This window comes from Mobula hypostoma, chromosome 2 (assembly GCF_963921235.1).
Source record: "Mobula hypostoma chromosome 2, sMobHyp1.1, whole genome shotgun sequence".
NCBI lineage: Eukaryota > Metazoa > Chordata > Chondrichthyes > Myliobatiformes > Myliobatidae > Mobula > Mobula hypostoma.
Window position 1 is genome coordinate 218,536,832 of NC_086098.1, and position 26,949 is coordinate 218,563,780.

General features: G+C 42.6%; 1 protein-coding gene across 2 annotated transcripts in view; it reads left to right on the forward strand.

The window, feature by feature from the left end:
• The first annotated feature begins 2,080 nt into the window (after nucleotides 1-2,080).
• LOC134336834 (protein-glutamine gamma-glutamyltransferase 2-like) overlaps nucleotides 2,081-26,949 on the forward strand; it is a 77,117-nt gene continuing 52,248 nt past the window's right edge. Inside the window, exons 1-3 of one of the 2 annotated variants that reach the window (XM_063031385.1) lie at nucleotides 2,081-2,198; nucleotides 12,709-12,903; nucleotides 23,745-23,987. In XM_063031385.1, the coding sequence (XP_062887455.1) occupies nucleotides 2,192-2,198; nucleotides 12,709-12,903; nucleotides 23,745-23,987 (445 nt within the window). In that variant the 5' untranslated portion in view covers nucleotides 2,081-2,191. Of the gene's footprint in view, nucleotides 2,199-3,560; nucleotides 3,620-12,708; nucleotides 12,904-23,744; nucleotides 23,988-26,949 lie in introns of those variants that run through there. The other variant, XM_063031393.1, reaches the window with a different exon arrangement.

A 26,949-nucleotide genomic window follows, 5' to 3' on the forward strand; every position in this document is an offset into this window, starting at 1 on the left:
GCTCTACCTGCCGTGATGCCAGGAGGTGTCCGTAGAGAGCCGTGGTACTGTCAGTACCTTCAGTTGAAATTTGTCTTTTTGTGTGTTTTCCCCCTAGCCATCAGTCTGTGGTTTTGTATTGCCATGTGCTCCTGTCCCCGCTTTTGCTCTATTCCGGCCCCTGTATTACTGAGTACTCCACCTCTCACACGTTTCCCATTATTACCTGTTTTGCTGCCACTTCTGTCTCATTGTGCTCCACCTATCATCTGCTTCTCTGTATATTGCTCAGTGCATTTCAGTCCTGTGTTTTCACCTGTTTGTGGCCAGATTGTGCCAGTGAGTTTTCCTGAGCCTTTCCAGCATTTGTGTCTGAACTCTGTCTGTCTGAATATCGACTCTGCCTGTTTCCTGATTCTGGTTTTTGGATTTCTCTGGAATTTTTGATCTCCGCCTGAACTTTGTCACTGATTTTTTTGCCTCTCTGGATTTGCTACTCTGTAAATATCACAGTGTGCATAGTACTTGGTCTGTGATTGGGTCCCTGCTTCAGCATCCTGACACCAACTTCTGTTAAGTTTCAGGTGATGGACTGCTACCCTAATATTCTCCTGTAAAATGTCTCGATACAATTTTGAATTCATTGTTCCCTCAATGATTGCAGGCTGTCCAGGCCCTGAGACAGCAAAGTAGCCCCAAACCATGGTGCTTCACAGTTGAGATGAAGTTTGGTGTTGGTATGCAGTGTCCTTTTCTCTCTAAATGCAGCAATGTGAAATTCTGTCAGAGTTCAACTTTTGTCTCACCTGTCCACCGAACATTGTCCCAGAAGCTTTGTAGAACATCCAGGTGGTCTTTTGCAAAGTTGAGATGTGCAACAATACAAATTTTTTTCGGAGAGCACTGAACATTGACCTTGTTCAATGTTGTTCTTATAGTGGACACATGAACAGAGACTTAAGCAAATGCTCAAGATTTCTACAGATCTTTTGCTGTTATCCTCGGGTTCTTTCTCACCTCCTTCAGCATTGTGCTCTTGGTATAATCTTTACAGGATGCTCACTCCTAGGGAGAGTAACAGCAGTACTGTGTTTCCTCCATTTGAAGACAGTTTTTCTTACTGTAGACTGATGAACACTCAAGGTCTTTAGGTCACTCAAGGTCCTGACAAAGGGTCTCGGCCTGAAATGTCGACTGCACCTCTTCCTACAGATGCTGCCTGGCCTGCTGCATTCACCAGCAACTTTGATGTGTGTTGCAAGGTCTTTAGAAATGCTTTTGTAACCTTTTCCAGCTTCATGTATCTCTACAATTCTTCTAAGGTGCTCTGAAAATAGTTTTACTCAAGGCATGGTGCACATAAGCAGATCTTTCTTGAGGAGAGCAGGCTCTCTCAGTAACCTGACTTTGTGTGTCTTTTTTATAGGGCAAGGTGCCTCTACAACCCACACCTCCAATCTCATCTCATTGACTGGAACACCTGACTTCAAATAGCTTTTGTCGAAGTCATTACCCCAGAGGTTCACATAATTTTTCCACAAATACATGTAATATTGGATCATTTTTCTCAAAAAATAAATGAACAAATACTGTATAATGTTATTGTTTTATTTATTTAATTGGGTTCCCTTTATCTAGTTTTAGGACTTGTGTGAAGATCTGATTGCATTTTTGGTCATATTTATGCAGAAGTAGGGTTCTACAGGGTTCACAAACTTTCTAGCACCACTGCAGTAGTTAGTTTTCCTGATTACACTTTGTCACTAATCTTAATGGGTGTGTTAATCTTAAAAATAATGCCTTCACCTCGCAGGATGACATAGCGTAGTTGTGAAAGTCTTCAGAGAATTAATTCTTTTTATGTAATTATCATAATGCAGAGCACTTAATCTGATCTTCATCTCCCTGAAAAATAATTTCAGTTCTGTGGAGACAAGCGGACCAGGCTACCATTTGAAGTGGTTGCCAAAATGTGATGAAAGTGTGTTCATTCCTTATCTCTAGATCATGTTACGTCGATAGTGATAGGCCAGCGTTGGATCAGAACTAGATGCAGTGGCAGCAAGTTGCTGGCAAGTTTCCAGCATTTGAATTTCCATTTCAAACTTCCTCCTGACATTCGTGAGAGAGACTGCAATTGCCTCCAACGTGTTTGAGTCGCAAAGTCTGCTGAAGTGTGTGGTTCTCCAGTGTTCTAGTCAAAGGCTTTGAGATGGCAGGTGAGTTTAATTTTAGTAGTTAATGTGAAGAGGGTGCAGTAAATCTTAGTCTACACCCTCCTTTTTTCCTTCCTCAGGCAGTTAAGTATTTCAGTTTTGGAGTATGTTTTAGTAATTTCCTAAAGGCCATTAGGTCTGTTTAGTACAATCCAATTCACTGACTCAGAGAAATGGTTGAACATGCATTTAAGACCCTTTCGTTTTCATAACAGATTTCATTCATTCAGAACTGTTCAAAAAGGACTGGTGTGCTTAAGCACCCAGTTCATACCTCCTATCCAAATGAACAATTTTTTTTTCTGTAATTGTGATGCATGTATCATCTCTTTGGGGGGAAAAAAAAGTTTGGCACAATTGCACTGCAAGTGATCTAGGTTGATCCTGACTTCTGTGTGGAGTCTCCACACTCTTCCTTCTACCCTGTGGGTTTCCTTCAGAGGCTTGGGTTATCTCCCACATCCCTGAGATGTGATGGTGTTACAAGGAAATAAGTGGGGTGTCTTTGTTTGAGAGACAGCATGTATTTGCTGGCTCAAAGGACCTCAATTAATGTTAAAAGAAAGTACATAAAATATATAGAAATTACTTTATCAGGGCAATTCATACATCTGTTCGAAATCTGTTGGATTTTAAGCATATAACACAGCTTCAAAGATATATATATATATATACACGAGTTTGCATTACTTTTGATATTCTTATTTGGCTGGTCTAAAGATCAGTTTAAAATTTCTTTTCAAATCAAATGAAAGTGAAACCTGGGTTATCCGTCTGCTGGTGTTAATTCAAACTGCACAACAGCTTGACTAAATTAGAAACTACTCCTCTTTCAGTGTTTATATGTAAATAAAGTATATGAAAAAAAACAGACATTCTAATCAATTTGTAACTCTTGACATTTTGCTTTAATTGACGAATTTATTCAGGTGTTCCATTCAATCTGATGTTCTGTATGCCTTAAAATGAAAGTAGCTCACGTATTGGTAAGAAGTGATTTATAATTAAAAGGATAGTCTCAGTGTTGAAACTATCTAGCAGATCTTTGGTAGGAAAGTAAATGTTTTTGTTACTACGATCAATTGTTACAAAAGTGTCATGATGCGCCAACACAAATCAAATAATTAAATTTACTTTGTGAATTAAAAATTCTCATTTAAAAAGACAACATGCCTTTAATGATTTAGAGGTCGGGACCAGCCTGCAACACATACCTTTAAGGTCAGCAAAGGTGCAGCAGGTGCAATGAATTAGTTAATTTATCATATAATATAATCAAGGTTTGATCTAGGGGAGGGGCCTGGTCTAGGGACGTGCCTTGTGAGAAAAGTGCGTGTCTTTTGCTCAAGAGTCTTCGGCGAGGAGGCTGAGGGAGGAGACTGTGCCACATTTGGAGAGGGTGAGAGGTGGTGAAGAAATGACAGGTAAACTGATTCATTGTGATGCCTGCATGATGTGGGAGGTCAGGGACACAGATGGTGCCTCTGGCTGCTACAGCTGTGAAAAGTGAGTCCAGGTTCAGCTCCTGAAGGACCTTGGGGCACTGGAGAAGCAACCGGATGACCTCAGGTTCACCTGAGAAAACGAGAGTTTTCTGGACAGGACCTACAGTGAGGTCATTACACTGAAGACTCTGGAAGAGAGAAGGGGGGGCAACGATGAGTAAGGGATGGATGCTTGGAGTACAGGAGACCCTGGGGGATGTGCCTCTTGAAAACAGGTTCACCCTCTTGGAAGCTGTCGGGACAGAAGACACTGCCAGTCTGAGAGGCGGACAGGTCTGCGATTCAAAAATTGGCCCTGAAGCAAAGCCGAGGAGACAGACGTCAGGCAGAGCCATGGTAGTAGGGGACTCCATAGTGAGAGGTACAGAAAGGGGTTTCTGCGGCAACAAGCGGGATTTAAGGATGGTGTGTTGCCTCCCTGGTGCCAGGATCAAGGATGTCACGGACCGATTACAGGGCATCCTCAAGGGTGAAGGTGAACATCCGGAAGTGGTGGTGCATGTCGGCACAAATGACGTGGGGAAGAAGAGGAAAGACATTCTACAGCGTGACTTCAGAGAACTCGGAAGAAGGCTGAAAAGCAGGACCTCCAGGGTGGTTATCTCCGGTTTGCTTCCAGTTCCTCATGCTGGAGAGGGCAGGAACAGGGAGATAGGGGATCTGAATGTGCGGCTGAGGAGCTGGTGCGGGAAGCAGGGATTTAGATTCTTAGACCACTGGGATCTGTTTTGGGGCAAGGATGAATTGTACAAAAGAGACGGGTTGCACCTTAATAGGCGGGGGACCAGCATTCTGGCAGGCAGGTTTGCCACTGCTACACAGGTGTGTTTAAACTAAGTAGTGGGGGGGGGGGGAGGGGATGAACTGGAAATATAAGGATGGAGTTAAAGGGAAAGTGAGAATAAGAAAAGTTAAGAAAGACAACAGAATCAACGGAGCAGAAAGCTCAAGAAGGGATCGTACAGTATGGCCAAGTGAAATAGGAATTGATATGAAAGGGGAGGGGAGTAATGAATTAAAAGTATTATATGAATGCATGGAGTATAAGAAATAAAGTGGATGAGCTTGAGGCACAGTTGAAAATTGGCAAGTATGATGTTGTGGGAATAACAGAGACATGGCTTCAAGTGGATAGGGCCTGGGAAATGAATATTCAAGGATATACATCCTATCGAAAGGACAGACTGATGGGCAGAGGGGGTGGGGTAGCTCTGTTGGTGAGGAATGAAATTCAGTCCCTTGCGAGGGGGGACATAGAATCAGGAGATGTAGAGTCAGTATGGATAGAACTGAGAAATTCTAAGGGTAGAAAGACCCTAATGGGGGTTATCTACAGGCCCCCAAACAGTAGTCTGGATATAGGGTGCAAGTTAACTCAAGGGTTAAAATTGGCATGTCGCAAAGGTAATGCTACGATTGTTATGGGGGATTTTAACATGCAGGTAGACTGGGAAAATCAAGTTGGTACTGGACCCCAAGAAAGGGAGTTTGTGGAGTGCCTCTGAGATGGATTCTTAGAGCAGTTTGTACTGGAACCTACCAGGGAGAAGGCAATTCTGGATTTAGTGTTGTGCAATGAACCGGATTTGATAAGGGAACTCGAGGTAAAGGAGCCACTAGGAGGTAGTGACCGTAATGTGATAAGTTTTAAACTACAATTTGAGAGGGAGAAGGGAAAATCGGAAGTGTCAGTATTGCAGTTGAACAAAGGGAAATATGGAGCCATGAGGGAGGAGCTGGCCAAAGTTGACTGGAAAGATACCCTAGCAGGGATGACAGTGGAACAACAATGGCAGGTATTTCTGGGAATAATGCGGAAGGTGCAGGATCAGTTCATTCCAAAGAGGAAGAAGGGTTCTAAGGGGAGTAAGGGGTGACTGTGGATGACAAGGGAAGTCAAGGACAGTATAAAAATAAAAGAGAGGAAGTACAACATAGCAAGGATGAGTGGGAAGCCAGAGGATTGGGAAACTTTCAAAGAGCAACAGAGGATAACTGAAAAGGCAATACAGGGAGAAAAGATGAGATACGAAGGCAAGCTAGCCAAGAATATAAAGCAGGATAGTAAAAGCTTCTTTAGGTATGTGAAGAGGAAAAAATTAGTTAAGACCAAAGTTGGGCCCCTGAAGACAGAAACGGGTGAATTCATTCTGGGGAACAAGGAAATGGCAGACGAGTTGAACAGGTACTTTGGATCTGTCTTCACTAGGGAAGACACAAACAACCTCCCAGATGTAATAGTGGCCGGAGGACCTAGGGTAATGGAGGAACTGAAGGAGATTCACATTAGACAGAAAATGGCATTGGATAGACTGTTGGGTCTGAAGGTTGATAAATCCCCAGAGCCTGATGGTCTGCATCCCAGGGTACTTAAGGAGGTGGCTCTAGAAATCGTGGATGCATTGGTATCTATTTTCCAATGTTCTATAGATTCAGGATCAGTTCCTGAGGACTGGAGGGTAGCTAATGTTATCCCACTTTTTAAGAAATGAGGGAGAGAGAGAAAACAGGGAATTATAGACCAGTTAGTCCGACATCAGTAGTGGGGAAGATGCTGGGATCAATTATAAAGGATGAAATAGCAGCACATTTGGATAGCAGTAACAGGATCGGTCCGAGTCAGCATGGATTTACGAAGGGGAAATCATGCTTGACTAATCTTCTGGAATTTTTTGAGGATGTAACTATGAAAATGGACAAGGGAGAGCCAGTGGATGTAGTGTACCTGGACTTTCAGAAAGCCTTTGATAAGGTCCTACATAGGAGATTAGTGGACAAAATTAGAGCACATGGTATTGGGGGTTGGGTACTGACATGGATCGTAAACTGGTTGGCAGACAGGAAACAAAGAGTAGGGATTAACGAGTCCCTTTCAGAATGGCAGGCGGTGACTAGTGGCGTACTGCAAGGCTCGGTGCTGGGACCGCAGCTATTTACAATATACAAAGTGTACATTAATGATTCAGATGAAGGGATTAACAGTAACATTAGCATATTTGCAGATGACACAAAGCTCGGTTACAGTGTAAAATGTGCGGAAGATGTTGAGATAATGCAGGATGACTTGGACAGATTGGGTGAGTGGGCGGATGCATGGCAGATGCAGTTTAATGTGGATAAATGTGAGGTTATCCACTTTGGTGGCAAGAGCAGGAAGGCAGATTACTATTTGAATGGTGTCAAGTTAGGAAAAGGGCAAGCACAATGAGATCAGTCACTGAAAGTAAGCATGCAGGTACAGCAGGCAGTGAAGAAAGCTAATGGCATGTTGGCCTTCATAACAAGGGGAGTTGAGTATAGGAGCAAAGAGGTCCTTCTGCAGTTGTACAGGGCCCTGGTGAGACCATACCTGGAGTATTGTATACAGCTTTGGTCCCCAAATATTTGAGGAAGGACATTCTTGCTATTGAGGGAGTGCAGCGGAGGTTCACGAGGTTAATTCCTGGGATGGCGGTAGTGTCATATGTTGAAAGATTGGAGCAACTGGGCTTGTATACACTGGAATTTAGAAGGATGAGAGGGGATCTGATTGAAGCATATAAGATTACTAAGGGATCCGACACGCTAGAGGCAGGAAACACGTTCCCGATGTTGGGGGAGTCCAGAACCAGAGGCCACAATTTGAGAATAAGGGGTAGGCCATTTAGAATGGAGTTGAGGAAAAACTTTTTCACCCAGCGAGTTGTGGATCTGTGGAATGCTCTGCTCAGGAGGCAGTGGAGGCCAATTCTCTGGATGCTTTCAAAAAAGAGTTAGATAGAGCTCTTAAAGATAGCGGAGTCAAGGGATACTGGGAGAAGGCAGGAACGGGGTACTGATTGTGGATAATCAGCCATGATCACAGTAAATGGCAGTGCTGGCTTGAAGGGCTGAATGGCCTACTCCTGCACCTATTGTCTATTTGAATATTTTGTATGCATGCTGTGTGGGGCAATTTAAATAAAGCAAATTTATATGCACATTTCCATCACGTGTCAGATAGCCTGCTTCAAATGTATGCAATCATTTTATGTCAAGTTGTGCTACATGTGTGCTTAAGAGGGAAAGAGAGAAGAGCATCCAGCTTGATACAACATTGCAATATAATCAAAATGATTTCATTTTTGGTCTTCACCCAACCATATCAACTTTTCTGTTTTTTTACAGTTTTTTTCACTCATCATTCCAAGGCTATCAACAGATCCTTTGATGCCTTTTCATCCTGATTTCTGATTCTTCTTACATCCTGGAATTGCACTCCTAATTTGCCTTCTTCCTATATGGACTTTGTTTCCACTTTCTCCAACAAAGCTGTTATTACCTTTTGAAGGAACTGACCCATTCTGAGTCCTTGCCAATCAATGAAACTAAGTGTTGTAGAGTAAAACAGAAAAGAAAGTCAAAAGGTCTATGAAAGAAGCAGGCCCTTTAGTCTAACTCCTTCATAGCACCCAGGGTGCCCACTTCAGTAATGCCATTTGTCCACATTAAGTTCACACCCCTCTAAATCTTTTCTTTTAATGCATTTCTTCAGATGTCCTTTACATGTTCCCTTCAGATCACTTTAATATTTTCCTGTCTTACCTTAAATCCAGGCCCTTTAGTATCTGGTTCCATTTCCCTAGGAAAAAGACTGTGCACATTCGCCCTGTCTGAGCCCTTTAAGATTTTATACACCTCCAGAGGTTTACCATTCAGTCTCACCTATTCCGAGTCCTAGACTAATGACCTGGATGAGGAAGTGAAGGGATGAGTTAGTAAATTTGCTGATGACACAAAGATTGGGGATGTTGTGGATAGTGTGGAGGGCTGTCAGAGGTTACAGCGGGACATTGATAGGATGCAAAACTGGGCTAAGAAATGGCAGATGGAGTTCAACCCAGATAAGTGTGAGGTGATTCATTTTGGTAGATCAAATATGATGGCAGAATATAGCATTAATGGCAAGACTCATGGCAGTGTGGAGGATCCGAGAGATCTTGGGGTCTGAGTCCATAGGACACTCAAAGCAGTTACGCAGGTTGATTCTGTGGTTACGGCATATGGTGCATTGGCCTTCATCAATCATGGGATTGAACTTAGGAGATGAGAGGTAATGTTGCAGCTATATAGGACCCTGGTCAGACACAACATGGAGTACTGTGCTCATTTCTGGTTGCCTCACTATGGGAAGGATGTGGAAACCATAGAAAGGGTGCAGAGGAGACTTACAAGGATGTTGCCTGGATTGGGCAGCATGCCTTATAAGAATGGGTTGAGCAAACTCGGCCTTTTCTCCTTGGAGTGACGGAGAATGAGAGGTGACTTGATAGAGATGTACAAGATAATGAGAGGCATTGATCGCGTGGATAGTCAGAGGCTTTTCCCCAGGGCTGAAATGGCTAGCACAAGAGGGCATAGTTTTAAGTGCTTGCAAGTAGGTACAGAGGAGATGTCAGGGTTATTTTTTTTATGCAGAGAGTGGTGAGTGTGTGGAATGGGCGGTGGAGGTGGAAACAATAGGGTCTTTTAAGAGACTCCTGGATGGGTACATGGAGCCTAGAAAAATAGAGGGCTATGGGTAAAGCCTAGGTAGTTCTAAGGCAGGGACACGTTCGGCACAGCTTTGTGGGCCGAAGGGCCTGTATTGTGCAGTATGTTTCCTGTTTCTATGTTTCTACTACCCAACACTGTAAATCAAGCCCTTAAAAAGTTGAAAAGTAGTTCTTTTGGTAAATTGTTTTTTTATTGTCAAGTACTGAGGTACAGTGAAAACCTTTGTTTTGCATGTCATTCACAAGACCATTTCATCACATCAGTGCTTCGAGGCAGTACAAGGAAAAACAATAACCGAATGCACAGTGAAACGTCAGTTAGTGGAGGTCATAACAAGGTAGGTTGTGAGGTTAAGAGTTCATCTTATTGTACTAGGGAATCATTCATTAGTCATACAACAGTAGGATGGAGGCTGTCGTTGAGCCCGGTGGACCATGCTTTCGGGCTTTTGAACCTTCTGTTCAAAGGAAGTGGAGGAAGAGAATGTTCAGGGTAAGCTATTTTCCAAGGCAGTGACAGATATCGGCTGAGTCCATGAAGGGGAGCCTGGCTTGCATGATGTGTCTTGGGTAGAGCAGTTGCCATACCAAGCCCTGATGCATTCAAATTGGATGCTTTCTATGGTGCATCTGTAAGAAATTGGCGAGAGTGGAAGTAGGCATGTCAAATTTCTTTATCTGCCTGATGATGTAGAGGTGCTTGTGTACTTTCTTGGTTGACATGTTTGAACTGGGACAGGCTTTTGGTGATGTTCACTCCTAGAAAGCTGAAGCGCTCACCCCTCTTGACCCCAGCACCACTATCATAAACAGAAGCGTGTGCACTGCCCCTACACTTTCTGACCAGCCCTTTTGTTTTGCTGATACCGAGGGAAAGATTGCTGTCATGAGACCCACACACTAGGTGGTCTATCTCATTCCTATATTCTGACTCATCGTTATTTGAGATTTGGTTCATTTGTAAAGAACGTTTGTTAAACAAATGCTTTCTGATACCATCAAAATTGGCCTTTCTCCAATTCAGAATCTCAAAGCAAGGGCCAGACCTACCTTTTTCCATAATTACCTTGAAATAAATGAAATGGCATTATGTACTGATGAAGGAAACTTTCCTGAAGACATTTGGCAAATTCTACCCCATCCTCTGACAGTATGGGAGTCTCAACCAATACGTGGAAAGTTAAAATCACCTTCTATCACAATCTTGTTTCTGGCAACCGTCTGCAATCACCCTACAAATTTGTTGCCCTAAATCCTGCTGACTGTTGGGTGGTCTGTATTATAGCTTCATTAACAAGGTCATACCTTTCTTATTCCTCATTTCCACCCATAATGCCTCGCTAGATGAGTTCTCCAGTCTGTCCTGACAGACCACTGCCGTGTCATTCTTCCTGACTAGTAACACCACCTCTCCGCCTTTACTCTCTCCTGCTCTAACACATCTAAAGCAACACAACCCTGAAATATTGAGCTGCCAGTCTTGCCCCTCCTACAACCAAGACTTACTAGTAGCTACAATGTCATAATTCCAAATATTGATCCATGCCCTAAACTGCCTTTCCATCTTGCACTGAAATATACACAACTCTGAACATTACTCCCACCGTGCCTAACCTTTTGTTTTTTGACTTTGAGGTCTTAACAACATGTCTCCACAAGCACTCTACTTTTTATTCTGGCACTCTGGTTCCCATCACTTTGCAACTCTAGTTTAAACCCATCGCCTGCTGTGCAGTACTAGCCAACTTTCTCACTAGGATACAAGTTTCTCTCCAGTTTAGCTGCAAACCATCTCTTCTCATTCCCTCCCTGGATGAGAGCCCAATGATCCAAAAATCTGACACCCTCCCTCCTACACCAACTCTAATGCCAAACATTAAACTGTTTGATCTTCCTATTTCTGACCTCACCAGCACGTGACACAAGTAGCAATCCTGAGATCCTGGAGTCCTGTCCTTTAAATTAGCACCTAATTCTCTAACTTCACTTTGTAGAACCTCATCTCTTTTCTTACCTATGTCATTGGTACCTATAAAGACCATGACCTCTGGCTGCTCACCATCCCACTTAACAATACTGAGTACTCAATCCAACATGTCCCAGACACTGGCACCTGGGAGGCAACATACCATCCTGGAGTCTGATCCTCATCCACAGAACTTCCTTTCTGTCCTGCTAACTAACAAATCCCCTATCACCACAGCTAGCCTGTTCTTTAGCCTTCCCTTCTGAGCCACAGAGCTGGTTTCAGTGGACACCTTTCTGCTGGACTTTCCTCTGCTAGGTAATCCCCCACTCCCAAAAGTATCCAAAGTTGTTGAGGGGGATGGAAACTCTGTACTAGCTGTTTAAACCCCCTTACCCTTCCTGACTGTCACCCAGGTTTCCTGTGCCCTGCACCTTAGGCGTAATTACCTCTCTATATGTCCTGTTTATCAGCCCCTCAGCCTCCCCAATGATCTGGTGTTCATACAGTTCCAGCTGGAACTCAACATGGAGTGTTAGGAGCTGCAGCTGGGTGCACTTCTTACTGTTGAAGTCGTCAGGGATACTAGAGGTCTCCCTGCCTTCCCACATCCTGCAAGAGGAGTATCCAGCTATTCTGCCTGGCATCCCTACTGCTCTAACTCTGCCATTATATAAAAAAGGAAACAATAAAAGGATAAACTGGAACAAAAAAATTTACCTACTGTTTTTTGCTTTCTCTCACTCAAGCCTCTCCTTGCTGAACTCGTGAAGAGCTAGAAGCCTCAAAACCCCACTCTAACACTATCTGCTCCAACAAAGACCGCTCCACATGCCCCTGCCTTATTTTAATTTGCATTTCCTCATGATCGGTTGCTGTTCAAACACCAACACTCCCGTGAAGCAATGTCTTTTTAGTGCACGCTTGCTAAGCCGTGTGGATCACTGCTTCTCTTGCTCCTGATCTCTGACTAGCCGCTTTTCAAATGCTGAAATTCCCATGAGGTATTGCTTATTAATACACACTCACTGGCCTGAGAGAGTCACTTTTCCTCGCTCCTGATCTGTGTCAGCTGTTCAAATATTCTCAGTGAAGTTATTTCAAAACACTCTTTTGTTATAGATGGAACATCATTTATCTAGAATTAAAATGCGGTCAGGCCCCTTGTTTGTACAGATTTATAGTGACTATACCTGCATACAAATACTCGGTTTGTTTCAATAAAGTTCATTTTTCTGCTACCTTAATGTAACTAGAAATTGATTGTCTTATTGCAGGCTTGATTATGATGAATTGATGGTATTGCACTGTACAATTGGCTGACTAATTTTTATATCATACAATTAATTGCTATGATAGCCAATCAAGAGATCAGATTCAAACAGCCAGATTAACATGTGATGTAATCCAGTGCAATATAGACCAAGACCAGCTATGTGGTACTTAGCAAGTGTTAAGCTTGACCATTTACTTTTGTTCAGCTTGAAGCTGCAAGAATTCAAGGCCTAACAATTTTTTCTTTCCTTTAGCTCTCTATGATGTTGGACCTGTCTTCAGTCACATTGACCTTCACTGTGAGAAGAACAACAAAGAGCACAGGACTGCAGAGATCAGTACCAAACGTCTGATAATCCGGCGAGGCCAGACTTTCCACGTCACCATCCACTTCAATAAAAATCAGTATGATCCAGATAATGACAGAATTAGACTTGTTGCTCAGACAGGTAATCAATAAGGATTGAATCAGGGAAATTTCACAAAATATTCCAGTACTGTGCAAGGTCTTAGACATATATATTGGGTGCCTCTTGCACAGTAATGTATTTGTCAATGTGGAGTGGAAAACAAGTTCGAAAATCTGATAAGAGCAAAGAATGTTTAGAATTGTGAGGGTGGAGCGCCGGGGACAGGTGTCGACAGGTGGCAGAGAAAGAGTGCCTGGGGCGATTGTTGGCGCGGGAGCAGATTATTACCCAGCCCTGAGACACCAGGCAAGGTCATTTGATTCCAAACAAATGGTTTATTCATCATCACAAAATGTCTCTCCGGTGCTTCCCACTCCCTCCCCTTTCCCTTCCCCTTTTTCTAACCATGATTCCCCTCTTCCAGCCCCCTTCCCAATCTCAGTCCACAATAAAGACCCATATCAGAAACAGGTTTATCATTACCCACATACATCATGAAATTTGTTTTTTTTTTAACTGCAGCAGTACAATACAATACATAAGTGTAATGCCCTGGTTAAGATTTTACTGCTAATGTTGCAGCACATTTTATTTAGTGGTTTCTGTAGAAGCAGGACATGACTATTTTTGGTGTAATGTCCTGGTTAAGATTTTACTGCTAATGTTGCAGCACATTTTATTTAGTGGTTTCTGTAGAAGCAGGACATGACTATTTTTGGTGTAATGCCCTGGTTAAGATTTTGCTGCTAATGTTGCAGGGTATTCCATTTAATAGGTTTCTGTAGAAACAGTGTGCTCTGTTGGTAGTGTTTGGGTTACCACTAAAGATAAGGGGTTGTGATGTTTATGCTTAGGAATATAGTGTCATCTGATCAGGATGGTGGAATTGGGAGAAGCTGGTTGGAGGGCTTTTGGGACAGATACTGGGGAGGGTCAAGATCTTTTCGGCGGGAGATGGAGATATAAGAAGCTGAAGAGAACTGGCCATGGGATTTGATCCAATGGGAATGCATGATTTGGTGGAGTCCAAGAGGGGAAATCCTACTGGTGATCATTGAATAGGAGTGGCACCATGAGTATATTGGACACATCAATTTTTGGAATATTTGAGCTTAAACCTGTGTACATTTGATTGTTTTAATTATGATGGGCCTTTTTATTTCCTTTCTCCTTTAATGACGGTTTGGTTAAGTTAACATTCTTAAGTATATGTTTTTTTTATAATTGTGTGCAGTGTACAGCCCGCTATTTCTTGCCAATGGGCGATTGCATGGGGGCAGTAACTACACAGTATTCACACAGATTGGGGTTCAGGTGGGCGAGAAATCCCAACCTCCTGGTTTTGGTGGGACACAAGTCATATCGACCCTAGGCATACAGAGTCTGAGAAAGGTGGTTTTCTAACCACTGTGTCCAGTGGCTGTTAGCAAGGGGCTGACAAGCTGCAGCTCTAGAGACACCCGGTGAAAAGGGTTTCATTGTGCGGGTTGTCTGGGATTGGATTCACTGAATACTATGTAATTGCTCTAAGAATTGATTACATTGTTTGTATGTTTAAGCCTGTGATAAACTATTGTCCGGGGAAGTGAATAAGAGGCGTGATCATGGATGCCATAGGGATTAAGTATTGGAGTGATTCAAAGAGATTACTCATAACTAGGGTTTGTGTGCTGAGCAGAGTGGATATCCGCAGCCCAGATGAATTGTTGATTAGTGTTTTAAGTACCGTTAAAGTATTAGGGAAAGTTACAATCATGCAACAGCAGTTTGACCAAACAGTGGGCAAAGATATTTTAGTTCAGGCTTGCAATGATGTGCTGTGAGTGGATATGCCTCGCACAATTGGGGTACCTGGAGAGGCGGGGCCATGGACTGTCCAAACTTTCAGAGAAGAGGGAAGTGTAGGTGAGGGTGCCAGATTGGAAGTTGAGTCTCCCATAGCTGAGGGCAGAGATTTTAAAGCCGGGTTGCTTTCATTTCTGTGGAATGATGTGGAGGGTCTAATGAAAATTCCGAGTTGGTATCGGCAATTAGGTCTCTGACGGATAAATGCCAAATTGCACCAGCAGGGAGTCAAAGTTATCGTGGGCTGAGAATGTTCTCAGGAGTGAAGCCCACCCCCGAGGGGGTTGGAGGAATACAAAACTTGGGCGGAGCAGTCCTCTCAGATGCTGGATGAGTGGCAGTGCTCTGATAATGTGAAAAGTCTAAAAGGTCAGGCTGCTGAGGTGGTGAGGTCCTGAAAGGCAGAGGACCTCTTTTCCACTTCCGTGGGCTACATGCAAGTATTAGAAAATGTTTTGGGTACGACGGGAAGCCCAATGAAGCTTATGACAGGGTTTAGGTGTATGTTTCAGGAGATAGGGAGAAACTTTCTGCCTACATTTTTTGGCTAGGGAGACAGCTTTGGCGTAAAGTGGCCATCCAGCTAGCCGATGTGAACTAACTAAGGATGCACCAAATGGCAAAGGGCACACAGTCACATGATGTGATTGCTTTAAGCCTCCAAATGTCTTGTAGGATGCGTCCCCCTCCCTCATTTGTTGAGTTGATTACAGAGTAAGAGAAAAGGAAATGCGATGGAGAAGTGGGAGGCCTCTGTCAGCAGGGCCATGTCCTCGGTAGTAGCCTCCGTTGCTAAAGCAACCTCTGACACACAGACGTGGGTTTTACAGGATTTCATGAAAGGTTTGAGAGCTGAGGTACCTCAGATGATATTGGCTGGTGCTGCCATCAAGCATGACAAAGCCAAAAGGGAGCAGGACCCACTGGTGGGATGTATTAAGCAGAGGGCTGCTACTGAATGGGGTCCCTTGAAAAGAAGAGTGAAGGGTATGGTCTATTACAACTGTAGTGAGGAGGATATTTTAAGATTAAGTGTGAAGGAAGGGAAAACCTTCAGAATGTGAACCAATGGTTACTTAAACAGAAGGGGAAGTCAGGGAACCTCAGAGAGGCCCAGAAAGGAAATGGCCTGGCATCTCGGGGAGAACATTACCACAGTGTGAAACTCTGTTCCTGAAGGCTTAGAGGGGCCAAGTTCCAGTGTATCACCACAGATTGAGGATATTTACGCTAGAGCCATACTTGACACTGGTTCTTAGGTTTCTGTACTGTACGAATCCTTTACAACCGGTATTTGATGCATTTACCACTGACACAACTCAGTGTCCTAGAGCTTTGGGGCCTTAGTACTGATGACTACCTGTAAAATTGGTTACTTATTGCAGCTGGAGTTTTCAGAAGCAGGTGTTGGCATAGCTGAGGTTAGTGTTGGGCTGTCCAGACCTGGTTGAGAAGAGTGAAGCTTCAATTCTTGTCGGAACAAATACTCCTATTATAAGGAGACTAGGGGGAGCCTGCAAGGGGAGAATTGGAGAGAGTTTTCTGAAAACCTTGCCCATTCACCCATGTTCAGAGCTGTTTTTGAGAAAGTCCAAGCCCATCCTGGTCCGGATGATGAACGCAGATGAGGTAATGAGTGGTTAAGCAAATTTCCCAAATGCCTGATGCCGAAGCCCTCCCACTGGATGCTCTGGAAGACCATGAAGAGGAATCACGCTTACCTGATGGGGTACTGGTGAGGCCCGAAATGCAGAAACTGTTGACTGTACAGGTAAACAGGATGACAGTGACTCAGGAACACCTCGGAGAGGGAGGTCACCCTTAGGTGGGGAATGCCGATGGCACATCTTTTTCCAGTGACTGTAATCTCTAGTTTTCTTGTGAGAAAATCAGGAGGGAGACAATCTTCAGGGACAGAAAAATTGACTTTGGTGACTCCTCGGTACCTGGGGTTGGAAAAGGGGACTGACAGAGAAGATGTTAAAGTTCGAAGATCTCTTCTACTGACGAGTTCGATGTGTGTTGTTCCAAGAGCACTCGCCACACCATCCGAATGACAGATTGCACCCTGCCCCGTTCAGAGAAAGGTGTTGGTGATTAGCACCATCAGAGGTGGAGGATGTTCTGCAGCATTGGCTGAAACTGAAGAAACCTGGGATTATCACTGAGTCCCTATAGTGGTGGTGAGGAAGAAGAATGGGATGGTACAAATGTGTGTTGAGTATTAGACACTGAACCGATGTACAGTCCCCGACCAGTCTACCCCTTCCAGGGATCAAGGATGCTCTGGCCTGTCTGACTGGAGCGAAATGGCTCAGTGTGTTGGACCTAAGGAGTGGGTATTATCAGATACCCATGAGTGAAGCTGACAAAGAGAAGACGGCATTCTTATGTCCACTGGGATTCTTTCAGTTTGAAGGAATGCACATCAGGAATACCAGCTAATTTCCAACATGTCATTGGGAAGACTATCGGGGACACGAGCTTGCTTGAGGTACTGAGTCCACACAGGAAGAACATGAAACGAGGATACTGAAGGTGTTAGACCACCTGAAAGGTGAAGGGTTAAAACTGTCACTGGACAAGTGCCAGTTCTGAAAGATGTCTGTCAACTATGTTGGGCACATAGTCTCACTGCATGGAGTAGCTACAGGTCCATCAAAGATAGAGGCAGTGACCACATGGCCAAGGCCCAAGAATGTGAGTGCTCTACTCTCATTCCTTGGATTCTGTGGGTACAACCGAAGGTTTGTGAAGGACTACTCCAAAGTAAGCCACCCTTTGAATCAGCTTCTGTGCGGTTACCCTTCCTTGGGGAAGAAAGGGAGGTGGTCAAAAGGAGAAGATAGTAAAGTTTATCTTTGTCCTTCAGAGCCTTTTGGAGCAAGGTGGGATACAAAATGCGAAGAGGTCTTCCAATTGCTGAAGGAGCTGCTGACAAAAGTACCTGTGTTGGCCTTTGTGAACCCCCGATTGCCATATGTATTGCATACAGATAGCTGCCATGAGGGTTTAGGGGGTGTTCTGTATCAGGATCAGGCACATGGTTGAAACCTGTTGCTTTCATCAGCTGGAGTTTGTCACCCTCCAAGTGAAACTACCCGATGCACAAATTGGAGTTTCTGGCATTGAAATGCTGCGGTGGATAAGTTGAGTGATTATCTATACGGTGCCAAGTTCGAGGCGAGGACTGACAACAATCCATTGGCTTTTATCCTGACCTTGGTGAAACTGGATGCCACAGGCCATCGTTGGTTGGCAGCATTGTCTGCCTATAATTTCAGTTTGAAGTACTGTCCAGGGAGCTGGAACATTGATGCGGATTCATTTTCCCGACATCTGCACAAAGGGCTGGAAATGGACGGAGAGTGGGACAGGGTTCCTGCACCTGGAGTTAAAACAATGTGCCAGTTTTCTACCACAGGGAAGTCAGAGGCAAGGCAAGGGCAGGATAGAGCATGAGGACCATCTGGGAGCTTCTGGTTGTGTCAATCCACAGGCGTACCTCAACCTGACCACTCTGAATAGGAAGCAGTTGTCTGCATTGAGTCCTGGGGTAGGACCAGCCTCCCAGCAAGATGACCCTTGTATACGTACTGCTTGGTCACCTGTTGCAGAAGGGGATTTGACCTGAGTTGAAAAGATGAAACACTCTGCCATACCTCTGTTGCTAAGAGAATGGAACAAACTGGAATTGAGGAACCAGGTTCTATACAGAGTCACGTCACCTCCAGGCAGACCTCGGCGTTCCCAGTTGGTTTTGCCCAAGAAGCATTGGGGGATTGTGCTGAAGTTATGTCATGATGATTCAGGTCATTTGGGGTTTGACAAGACCCATGGATTGGTCCGAGATTGGTTCTACTGGACCCGAATGAAGTCTGAAGTTGAAGAGTACTGTAAGTTGTGCATTCAATGTATTCAATGGAAGATGCTGCCTTCGAGGATCGCTCCCTTATTCCATTTACAGAGTAGGGGGGCCACTTGATCTAGTATGTATGGATTTCCTCTCCATGGAGTCTGATTCCAGCAACACTGTGAATGTTTTGGTTACTACTGATCACCAGACCAGATATGCTCAAGCCTACCCTACAAAGAATCAGAGGGCATCCACCATGGGCGAAGTGCGATGGGAAAAGTATTTCATTCATTATGGCCTTCCAAGATGGATACACTGCGATCAGGGAAGGGATTTTGAGAGTAGGCTCATACATGTGTTACTGGGCATGCTTCGAGTCGAGAAACTGAGGGCTACGCCTTATCACAGTCAGGGTAATCCCCAGCCCGAGAGGCTCAACCAGACATTGCTAGACTTGCTCAGGCATATCAGTAAGAAGAACAAATGGAGTCAGTATATTAGGCATCTGGTCCACTGCTACAGCTATACACAGAATGAGGCTACTGGGTACTCGCATTACTATTTGATGTTTGGGCTCAAAGCGAGATTGCCTGTAGACCTCTGTTTTGGGAATGGTGGGGTAGATTTCCCACAGAAGACCTATATGTCTGACATGAGGAAGGAATTGCAAAAGGTTTATGAACTAGCAGCAGTCTCTGCTGCCAAGAAGAATCAAAGAAACAAGCGGAGATATGATCAAAAGGTTAGGTTCTCCCTGCTGATGCCTGGAGACAGAGATCTCATAAGGAATTTGGGGCTACCAGGAAAGCATTAGTTGGCTGACTGCTGGGTGGCTATGCCCTATGTAGTGGAGAGTCAGATGCCAATTATGCCAGTTTTCTGGGTGAAGCTAGAAGATGGGAATGGACCTGTCAAAATTCTCCATTGAAACCACCTTTTACCTCTAGGACACAACGTACATGTTGACCCAGAGCCTGACACAGACTCTACACCTAGCAGGAGGACTCTGCACCAAAGAGGGAGAACAGAAAGTGGAGGGAGCTGAAAGGGACCTAATCTCTGAATGCTGTACGGACTTGGAGGATGAGGAAATTGGGCGTGATACATGTTATCTTGTGTAAACTCCCCAATAATTGTTGAAGAGATTTCCGAACCTCCCCACGCTGACTCCGATGCAACTGGGGGAACTAGCAGTGGATAGTCAGACTGCAGCTAACAATGAAGGAAAATTGGGCTTCAAGGTAATTGGGGATGTAGCTAAGCTCAGTCAAGTGGCAGGGAGACCTGAGTTGCCAGAAGGCACAAGTAATGGACAGAGGGGGCATCTCCAAGGAGACAGGAAAGATCCCAAGGAGTGTCTGAAACTGAAGAAGTGGATAGTGGGATAAGGAGGTTCAAAGATCAGGAAAGCTCCAGATAGGCCCCAGTATGACACACTGGGGGAACAGAGTGTTGCACCTATCCCCCTAGATGGTAGTATGTCACTACCATTTACAAATGGTTTGGAGGTCATGATATCACAAAATTCCCATGAAAATTGTGTTATTAATGATGGGTTGGTAGATCTTGAAGTCATGAGGACATGACTATTTTTGGTGTAATGCCCTGGTTAAGATTTTACTACTAATGTTGTAGGGTATTCCATTTAACAGTTTTCTGTAGAAACAGTGTGTCCTACTAGTAATATTTGGGTTACCATTAAAGATAATGGGCTGAGATATTCATGTTTAGCAATGTAGTGTCATGCAATCAGGATGGTGGAATTGGGAGAAGGATCTAGATAACGCTGGGTGGAGAGGTTTTGAGACGGACACAAGTGTGTGTCAAAGTCTTTCTGGTGGGAGATGGAGAGAGAAGAAGCTTGAGTGATCCAAGAGGGGAAATCCTACTGGTGACTGGCACTGTGAGTACATCAGACACATATTCTTTTGGAAGATTTGAGCTCCAGCCTGTGCACATTTTATTGTTTTAATTATTATGGAGACTTTTTTTTTCTTTCACTTCTTTAATAATGGTTTGGCTAAGTTAAAATTCATAAATATAATTTCTTTATAATTGTATGCAGCATATGGTCTATGATTTCTTGCTGATGGATGATTTCACAGGGGGCAGTAGTTACACAGTTTTCACACAGATTGGGGTTCAGGTGCGCGAGACATCCCAAGCTCATAGGTTTGGTGGGGCCCAAATCATATCAGCCCTAGGTGTACAGAGTCTGAAAATGTGGTTTTCTCACCATTGAGTCCAACTGTTAGTGAGGGGCTAACGAGCTGCATCTCTAGAGATGCCTGGTAGAAAGGGTTTTCATAAAATTACTACAGTACTGTGCAAAATTCTCAGGCACCCGAGCTATATATATGTGCCTTAGACTTTTGCATAGTACTATATTAATTTTAACAAAAATAATTTTAATGTTTCTCTTATTCTAACTTATTTCATGATCATGTTTATACTGTAATGATATTCACCCTTAGACTGATTTGCTTAAACTGCCATTGTCTGGCATGTTGAATTTACAAGATTTATATTACATGAACAAAATGGCTGATCCTTGCCTAAGATTTGAATATTCATGAATATATCAGATAGGAAATTTTGCCAATGCAGAAAATGGGACATCAATTCTCAGATAGAGTAAAAAGCTTAAAACACTTGTAAAACTATTGGTAATCTCATTGATTCACTAGTGTGACAAGCACAAAACTTACAGACTCTTTGGTGGGCCACTTGTATGTAAGGTTGCATTCTGATATTAAGATATACAATATATTCTGTTATCTTACTTCTCATTTGGATGATAATTAGAGTATCCATTGATAACATTGCCATTTCTTTTAAATGTTTGGTATTTATGTAGTCAGATTCATGGGATTTATCAACTTTTACTGACCTGTCTGGTAATATTTCTTTACTGATACTAATTTCTTTTATTTGTTTGTTTGTACCAGAATTTGGGTTCTCTGGTATTCCTGGAAGACTTTTCATGTTTTCACATTCTATTTGTTGATTTCAAAACTATCCCTTGCTCACCCATGGCCGACAGTCAGGCATTGACAGTCAAATCCACAGGGCCGCTTAAAGTGTTGTAGTCATGAAGGAATGGTACAACAATTAGACCGTGCCTACATATCCTTTACTGCTTGTTGTATATATAGGAAAGGTAGAATAGCAGAGATTGCATGTAAGTTGTTGAGCGAATGAAACATATAGGCCAGTGAGGTTGTAACTTTACACCCTTTACACCTTAATGAAATATGATAGAAGCGGCAAAGGAAAGTGCAGCCTATAATTATTGTACATTCACAGTAATCATGATTTAATTCCTTAACTAATAGGAAAATAATCAATTGAATCCTTTAAAATGGAAATGTAAAAGAATTCTAAAAGATGCACAGATTCTGAAACAAAGTATTAACTCAAGGAATCAACGTTAGTAGTTTCATCTATCCTGGCTGTTACAGTGCCTAAATAAAAAAAAAAAATTCACCCCCACTGGAAGGTTTTGTTTTATTGCTTTATAACATTGAATCACAGTGATTTACTTTTGCTTTTTTTTGGTACTGAGCAACAGAAAAAGACTCCGTATCAAAATGAAAGAAGATCTTTACAAAGTGATCTAAATTAATTACAAATATAAAACACTAAATAATTGATTGCATAAGTATTCATCCCCTTCAAGTCAGTATTTAGAAGATGCAGCTTTGGCAGCAATTACATCCTTGAATCTGTGCAGATAGGTCTCTATCACCAGCTTTGCACAGCTAGATACTGCAATTTTCCCCCAGATTGCATGAGGATTGTGAGTGATCAGCCCTTTTCAAGTCCAGCCACAAATTCTCAATTGGATTGAGGTCTCGACTCTGAACTGGCCACTCCAGGACATTAGCTTTGTTTATTTTGAAGCCAATCCTGTGTAGCTTTGGCTTTATGCCTGGGGTTATTGTCTTGCTGGAAAATCAATCTTCTCCCAAGTTGCAGTTGTCTTGCAGACTACATCAGGGTTTTCTCCAGGATTTCCCTGTATTTTGCAACATTCATTTTACCCTCTGCCTTCACAAACTTTCCAGGACCTGCTGCAGTGAAGCATCCCCACAGCATGATGCTGCCACCACCATGCTTCACAATAGGAATGATGTGTTTTTGATGATGTGCAGTGTTTGGTTTACAAAATAAAAAAAAATAGCATTTAGTCTGACCAAAAAGCTCAGTTTTGTTTTTTATCAGACTATAGAAATTTCTTCCAGCTGACTTCAGAGTCTCCCACATGCCTTCTGGCAAACTTTAGCTGAGATTTCATGTGAGTTTTTTTTCAATAGTGGCTTTCTCCTTGCCACCCTCCCATAAAACTGCAACTGCTGAAGTACCCAGGCAACAGTTGTTGTATCTCAGCCACTGAAGCTTGTAATTCCTCCAGATGTGTAATTCCTACACACACACACACACACACATATATATATATATATACCTAAATATAACTAAAATATTAAAAATACAACACTGGCAATTGTAGAAAAATCAGTTCAAATTCAAAGTTAAACATAATTCTCTACTAAAAAAGTAGAACAGCAATTATAAACTTAAATAGTAATAATAAATGACAGAGATGTCTTATTTCTTGGAACAAGTAACAGTGTGGAAAAGGGTAATAGGATTGATGTAAATTATCTAGATTTCCCAAAGCCCTTTGAGAAGGTGCAGCAAAGTTGATTGACGAACAGTTCAAAACGTGGATCTGGAGCAGACGCAGCAGATTGGATAGGTAACTGGCTCATGAGAAGTAAAAGGGTTATTGTGCAGGACAATTATTCCAAAAAGATGAAGGTCAAAAGTAGAATTCCACAAAACGCTTAAGCACCTTGTTGGGGTTTGAAGATGTACGTTGATCAGATCAGATAAGAAATTTAAATTTCCATCCTGGAAGAACTTTGAAGAACAGATGGGTTTTACAACAACTTGATAGTTTCAGAGCCATCTTTACTGAGAACAATTCTTCTCTTCAATTGTGAACTTTATTTAATTACTTGAATTTAAATTGCCACAGTTGCCATGGTAGGATTCAATCTCATGTCTCTAGATTGAAGGTCCAGAACTCTAGTTATAGTCAAGTAAATTAACCACCACTATTGTACTATATTTGGTGTGATGACAAATGAGTTTATTTTTGTTCTATTCACTTTAGGGCCAGAACCTTCAGAGACCTCGGGAACTAAGGTATTGTTTCCACTGACAGACTCCATAAATAGAAAGCGATGGAGTGCAGTTGCTGAATCCTTCTCCAGAGGCAAATTATCCTTAGAAATATCTTCATCTCCAAACGCGAAGATTGGCCATCACATCTTAATTCTCCAGAAGCAGTCTTCGACCCAGACTGAGAGTTATCAGCTAGGGGAGTTGGTACTGCTTTTCAATCCATGGTGCTCAGGTACTTCTTTATTTTATACTAGAGTACAATGTTTGCTTTGGTTAGCGGAATAAAACAACCTGTCAAGTGAAACATTCACTTTAAGTTAGAATTTCTTTCTCTTGTAAGGTCATCAGCACTGGTTAAACTGTGCTAGAATTTTGTAACATATCCAAAAAGAAAATGCGAGCTAAATATTTCAGTATACGCTTTATTTAAGCATAACAACATGTTAAAGGTAACATGTAGGGGCAGATTGTAAGGATATAGTCTGTGGGGTTAAGTATTGAAATCAGAAATGTTTTGAAAACAAAGTTGCATCCCATAGTCCAAATAAAAATGATCAATTTCTAATGACTTTGTTACCTAACTTTCACGTCTATATGATATAATGGCAGGTTGTAAATAGCTGCTCATAACTGCTCAGTAATGTTGCAGAGTTTGGAACAAGCCAATCCCTTCTATCACAATGCACATGTAAATTAATACCTTTGAAAAGATGACCTTGGAGTGACTACCTCCAAAAAAGATTTGTTTCAATTGGTTGAGATGTTAAAGTTGTAAAAAATCTTGACACTGAACCCACTCACTTCAAGCTTACCTACTCCAGGTTCATGTGTGGACTGCAGTAAGAAGGCAAACAGTTGGTGACAAACCGTATAAATATTTTTGAAGATGGGTTCGTGGTATTGCTGAGTGCATTATGACAACCCACCATGCTGCTAGGAAATGCTGATAAATATTGAGGATGTGGTCACCAGGCCTGGGTTAAGAGCCTGCATTCAGGCTTGGTTTCTTAATTTTATTAAAGGAAATGGAACACGCATGATATAAATAAAATGTATAGGAGACCACAAGTTAACAGTTGTTACTTGGTCACAAGGCAATTGCTTGTCTGGATTTTTTTTAATCTACTTTACCAGGTCTTGCTTTTTATGCAAAAAGATCATCTTCACCCTTATGTTAGGACCATAATCCTGATCAAGAATCTATCAACCTCTGCCTTAAATATACCCAAATGATTTGGCCTCTACAGCTGCCAGTGGTAACAAATTCCACAAATTCACCACACTCCAGCTAAAGAAATTTTTTTACATCTGTTTTGACTCCCCCACCATGGGAAACATCCTTTCCACATCTACTCTGACTAGGCCTTTCAAATTTCGAAAGGTTTCAATGAGATCTTCCTTCATCCTTCTAAATTCAAGTAAGTGCAGGACCAGAGCCATCAAATGCTCCTCATATGATAACCCTTTCATTCCTGGAATCATCCTTGTGAACCTCCTTTGAATCCTCTCCAATATCAGTGCACCATTTTTTAGATAAGGAGCCCAAAGCTGTTCACAATACTCAAGGTGTGGCCTCACCACTGTCCTATAAAGCTTCAGCAACGCATCCCTTCTCTTATATTCTAGACCTCTGGAAATGAATGCTAACGTTGCATTTTCCCTCCTCACCACTGGCTCAACCTGCAAGTTAACCTTTAGGGTTTTCTGCACAAAGACTCCCAAATCCCTTTACATCTCAGATTTTTGGATTTTCTCCTCATTTAGAAAATGGTAGGCACATTTATTTTTTTCCTACCAAAATGCATGAACATGCATTTTCCAACACTATATTTCATTTCCTACTTTCTTGCCCAATCTCCTAATCTGTCTAAGTCCTTCTACAGCCTTCCTGTTTCCTCAACACTACCTGTCCCTCCACTAAACTTCTTGTTATCTACAAACTTGGCAACAATGCTATCTGTTCCAACATCTAAATCATTGACATACAGCATAAAAAGAAGTGGTCCCAACACCGACCCCTGTGGGACACCACTAGACTGGCAGCAAACCAAAAAAGTATCATTTTGTTCCCACTCACTGCCTCCTACCAATTGGCCAATGCTCTAATAATGGCAGTAACTTTTTTGTAATACCACGGGCTCTTAACTTAGTAAGCAGCCTCATGTGTGGCACCTTGTCAAAGGCCTTCTGAAAATCCAAATATAGAACATCCACTGCATCCCCTTTATCCCTCCTACTTGTAATCTCCTCAAAGAATTCCAATAGGTTTTTCAGGCAAGATTATCCCTTAAGGAAACCATGCTGGCTTTGTCCTATCTTGTCCTGTATCACCAAGTGCTCTATTACCTCAACCTTAGCAATCGACTCCAACGTCTTTCCAACCACAGAGGTCAGGCTAACTGGTCTACAATTTCCTTTCTGCTGCTTCCCTCTTTTCTTAAAGAGTGGAGTGACATTTGCAATCTTCCAGTCCACTGAACCATGCCAGAGTCCAACGATTCTTATAACCATATAACAATTACAACACGGAAACAGGCCATCTTGGCCCTTCTAGTCCGTGCCGAATTCTTACTCTCACCTAGTCCCACCGACCTGCACTCAGCCCATAACCCTCTATTCCTTTCCTATCCATATAGCTGTCCAATTTAACTTTAAATGACAACATCAAACCTGCCTCAACCACTTTTGCTGGAAGCTCATTCCACACAGCTATCACTCTGAGTAAAGAAATTCCCCCTCATGTTACCCCAAAACTTTTGCCCTTTAACTCTCAACTCATGTCCTCTTGTTTGAATCTCCCCCCATTCTCAATGGAAAAAGCCTATCCACATCAACTCTATCTATCCCCCTCATAATTTTAAATACCTCTATAAAGTCCCCCCTCAACCTTCTACGTTCCAAAGAATAAAGACCCAACTTGTTCAATCTTTCTCTGTATCTTAGGTGATGAAACCCAGGTAACATTCTGGTAAATCTTCTCTGTACTCTCTCTATTTCGTTGACGTCTTTCCTATAATTCGGTGACCGAAACTGTACACAATACTCCAAATTTGGCCTCACCAATGCCTTGTACAATTTCAACATTACATCCCAACTCCTATACTCAATGCTCTGATTTATAAAGGCCAGCATACCAAAAGCTTTCTTCACCACTCTATCCCCATGAGATTCCACCTTCAGGGAACTATGTACCA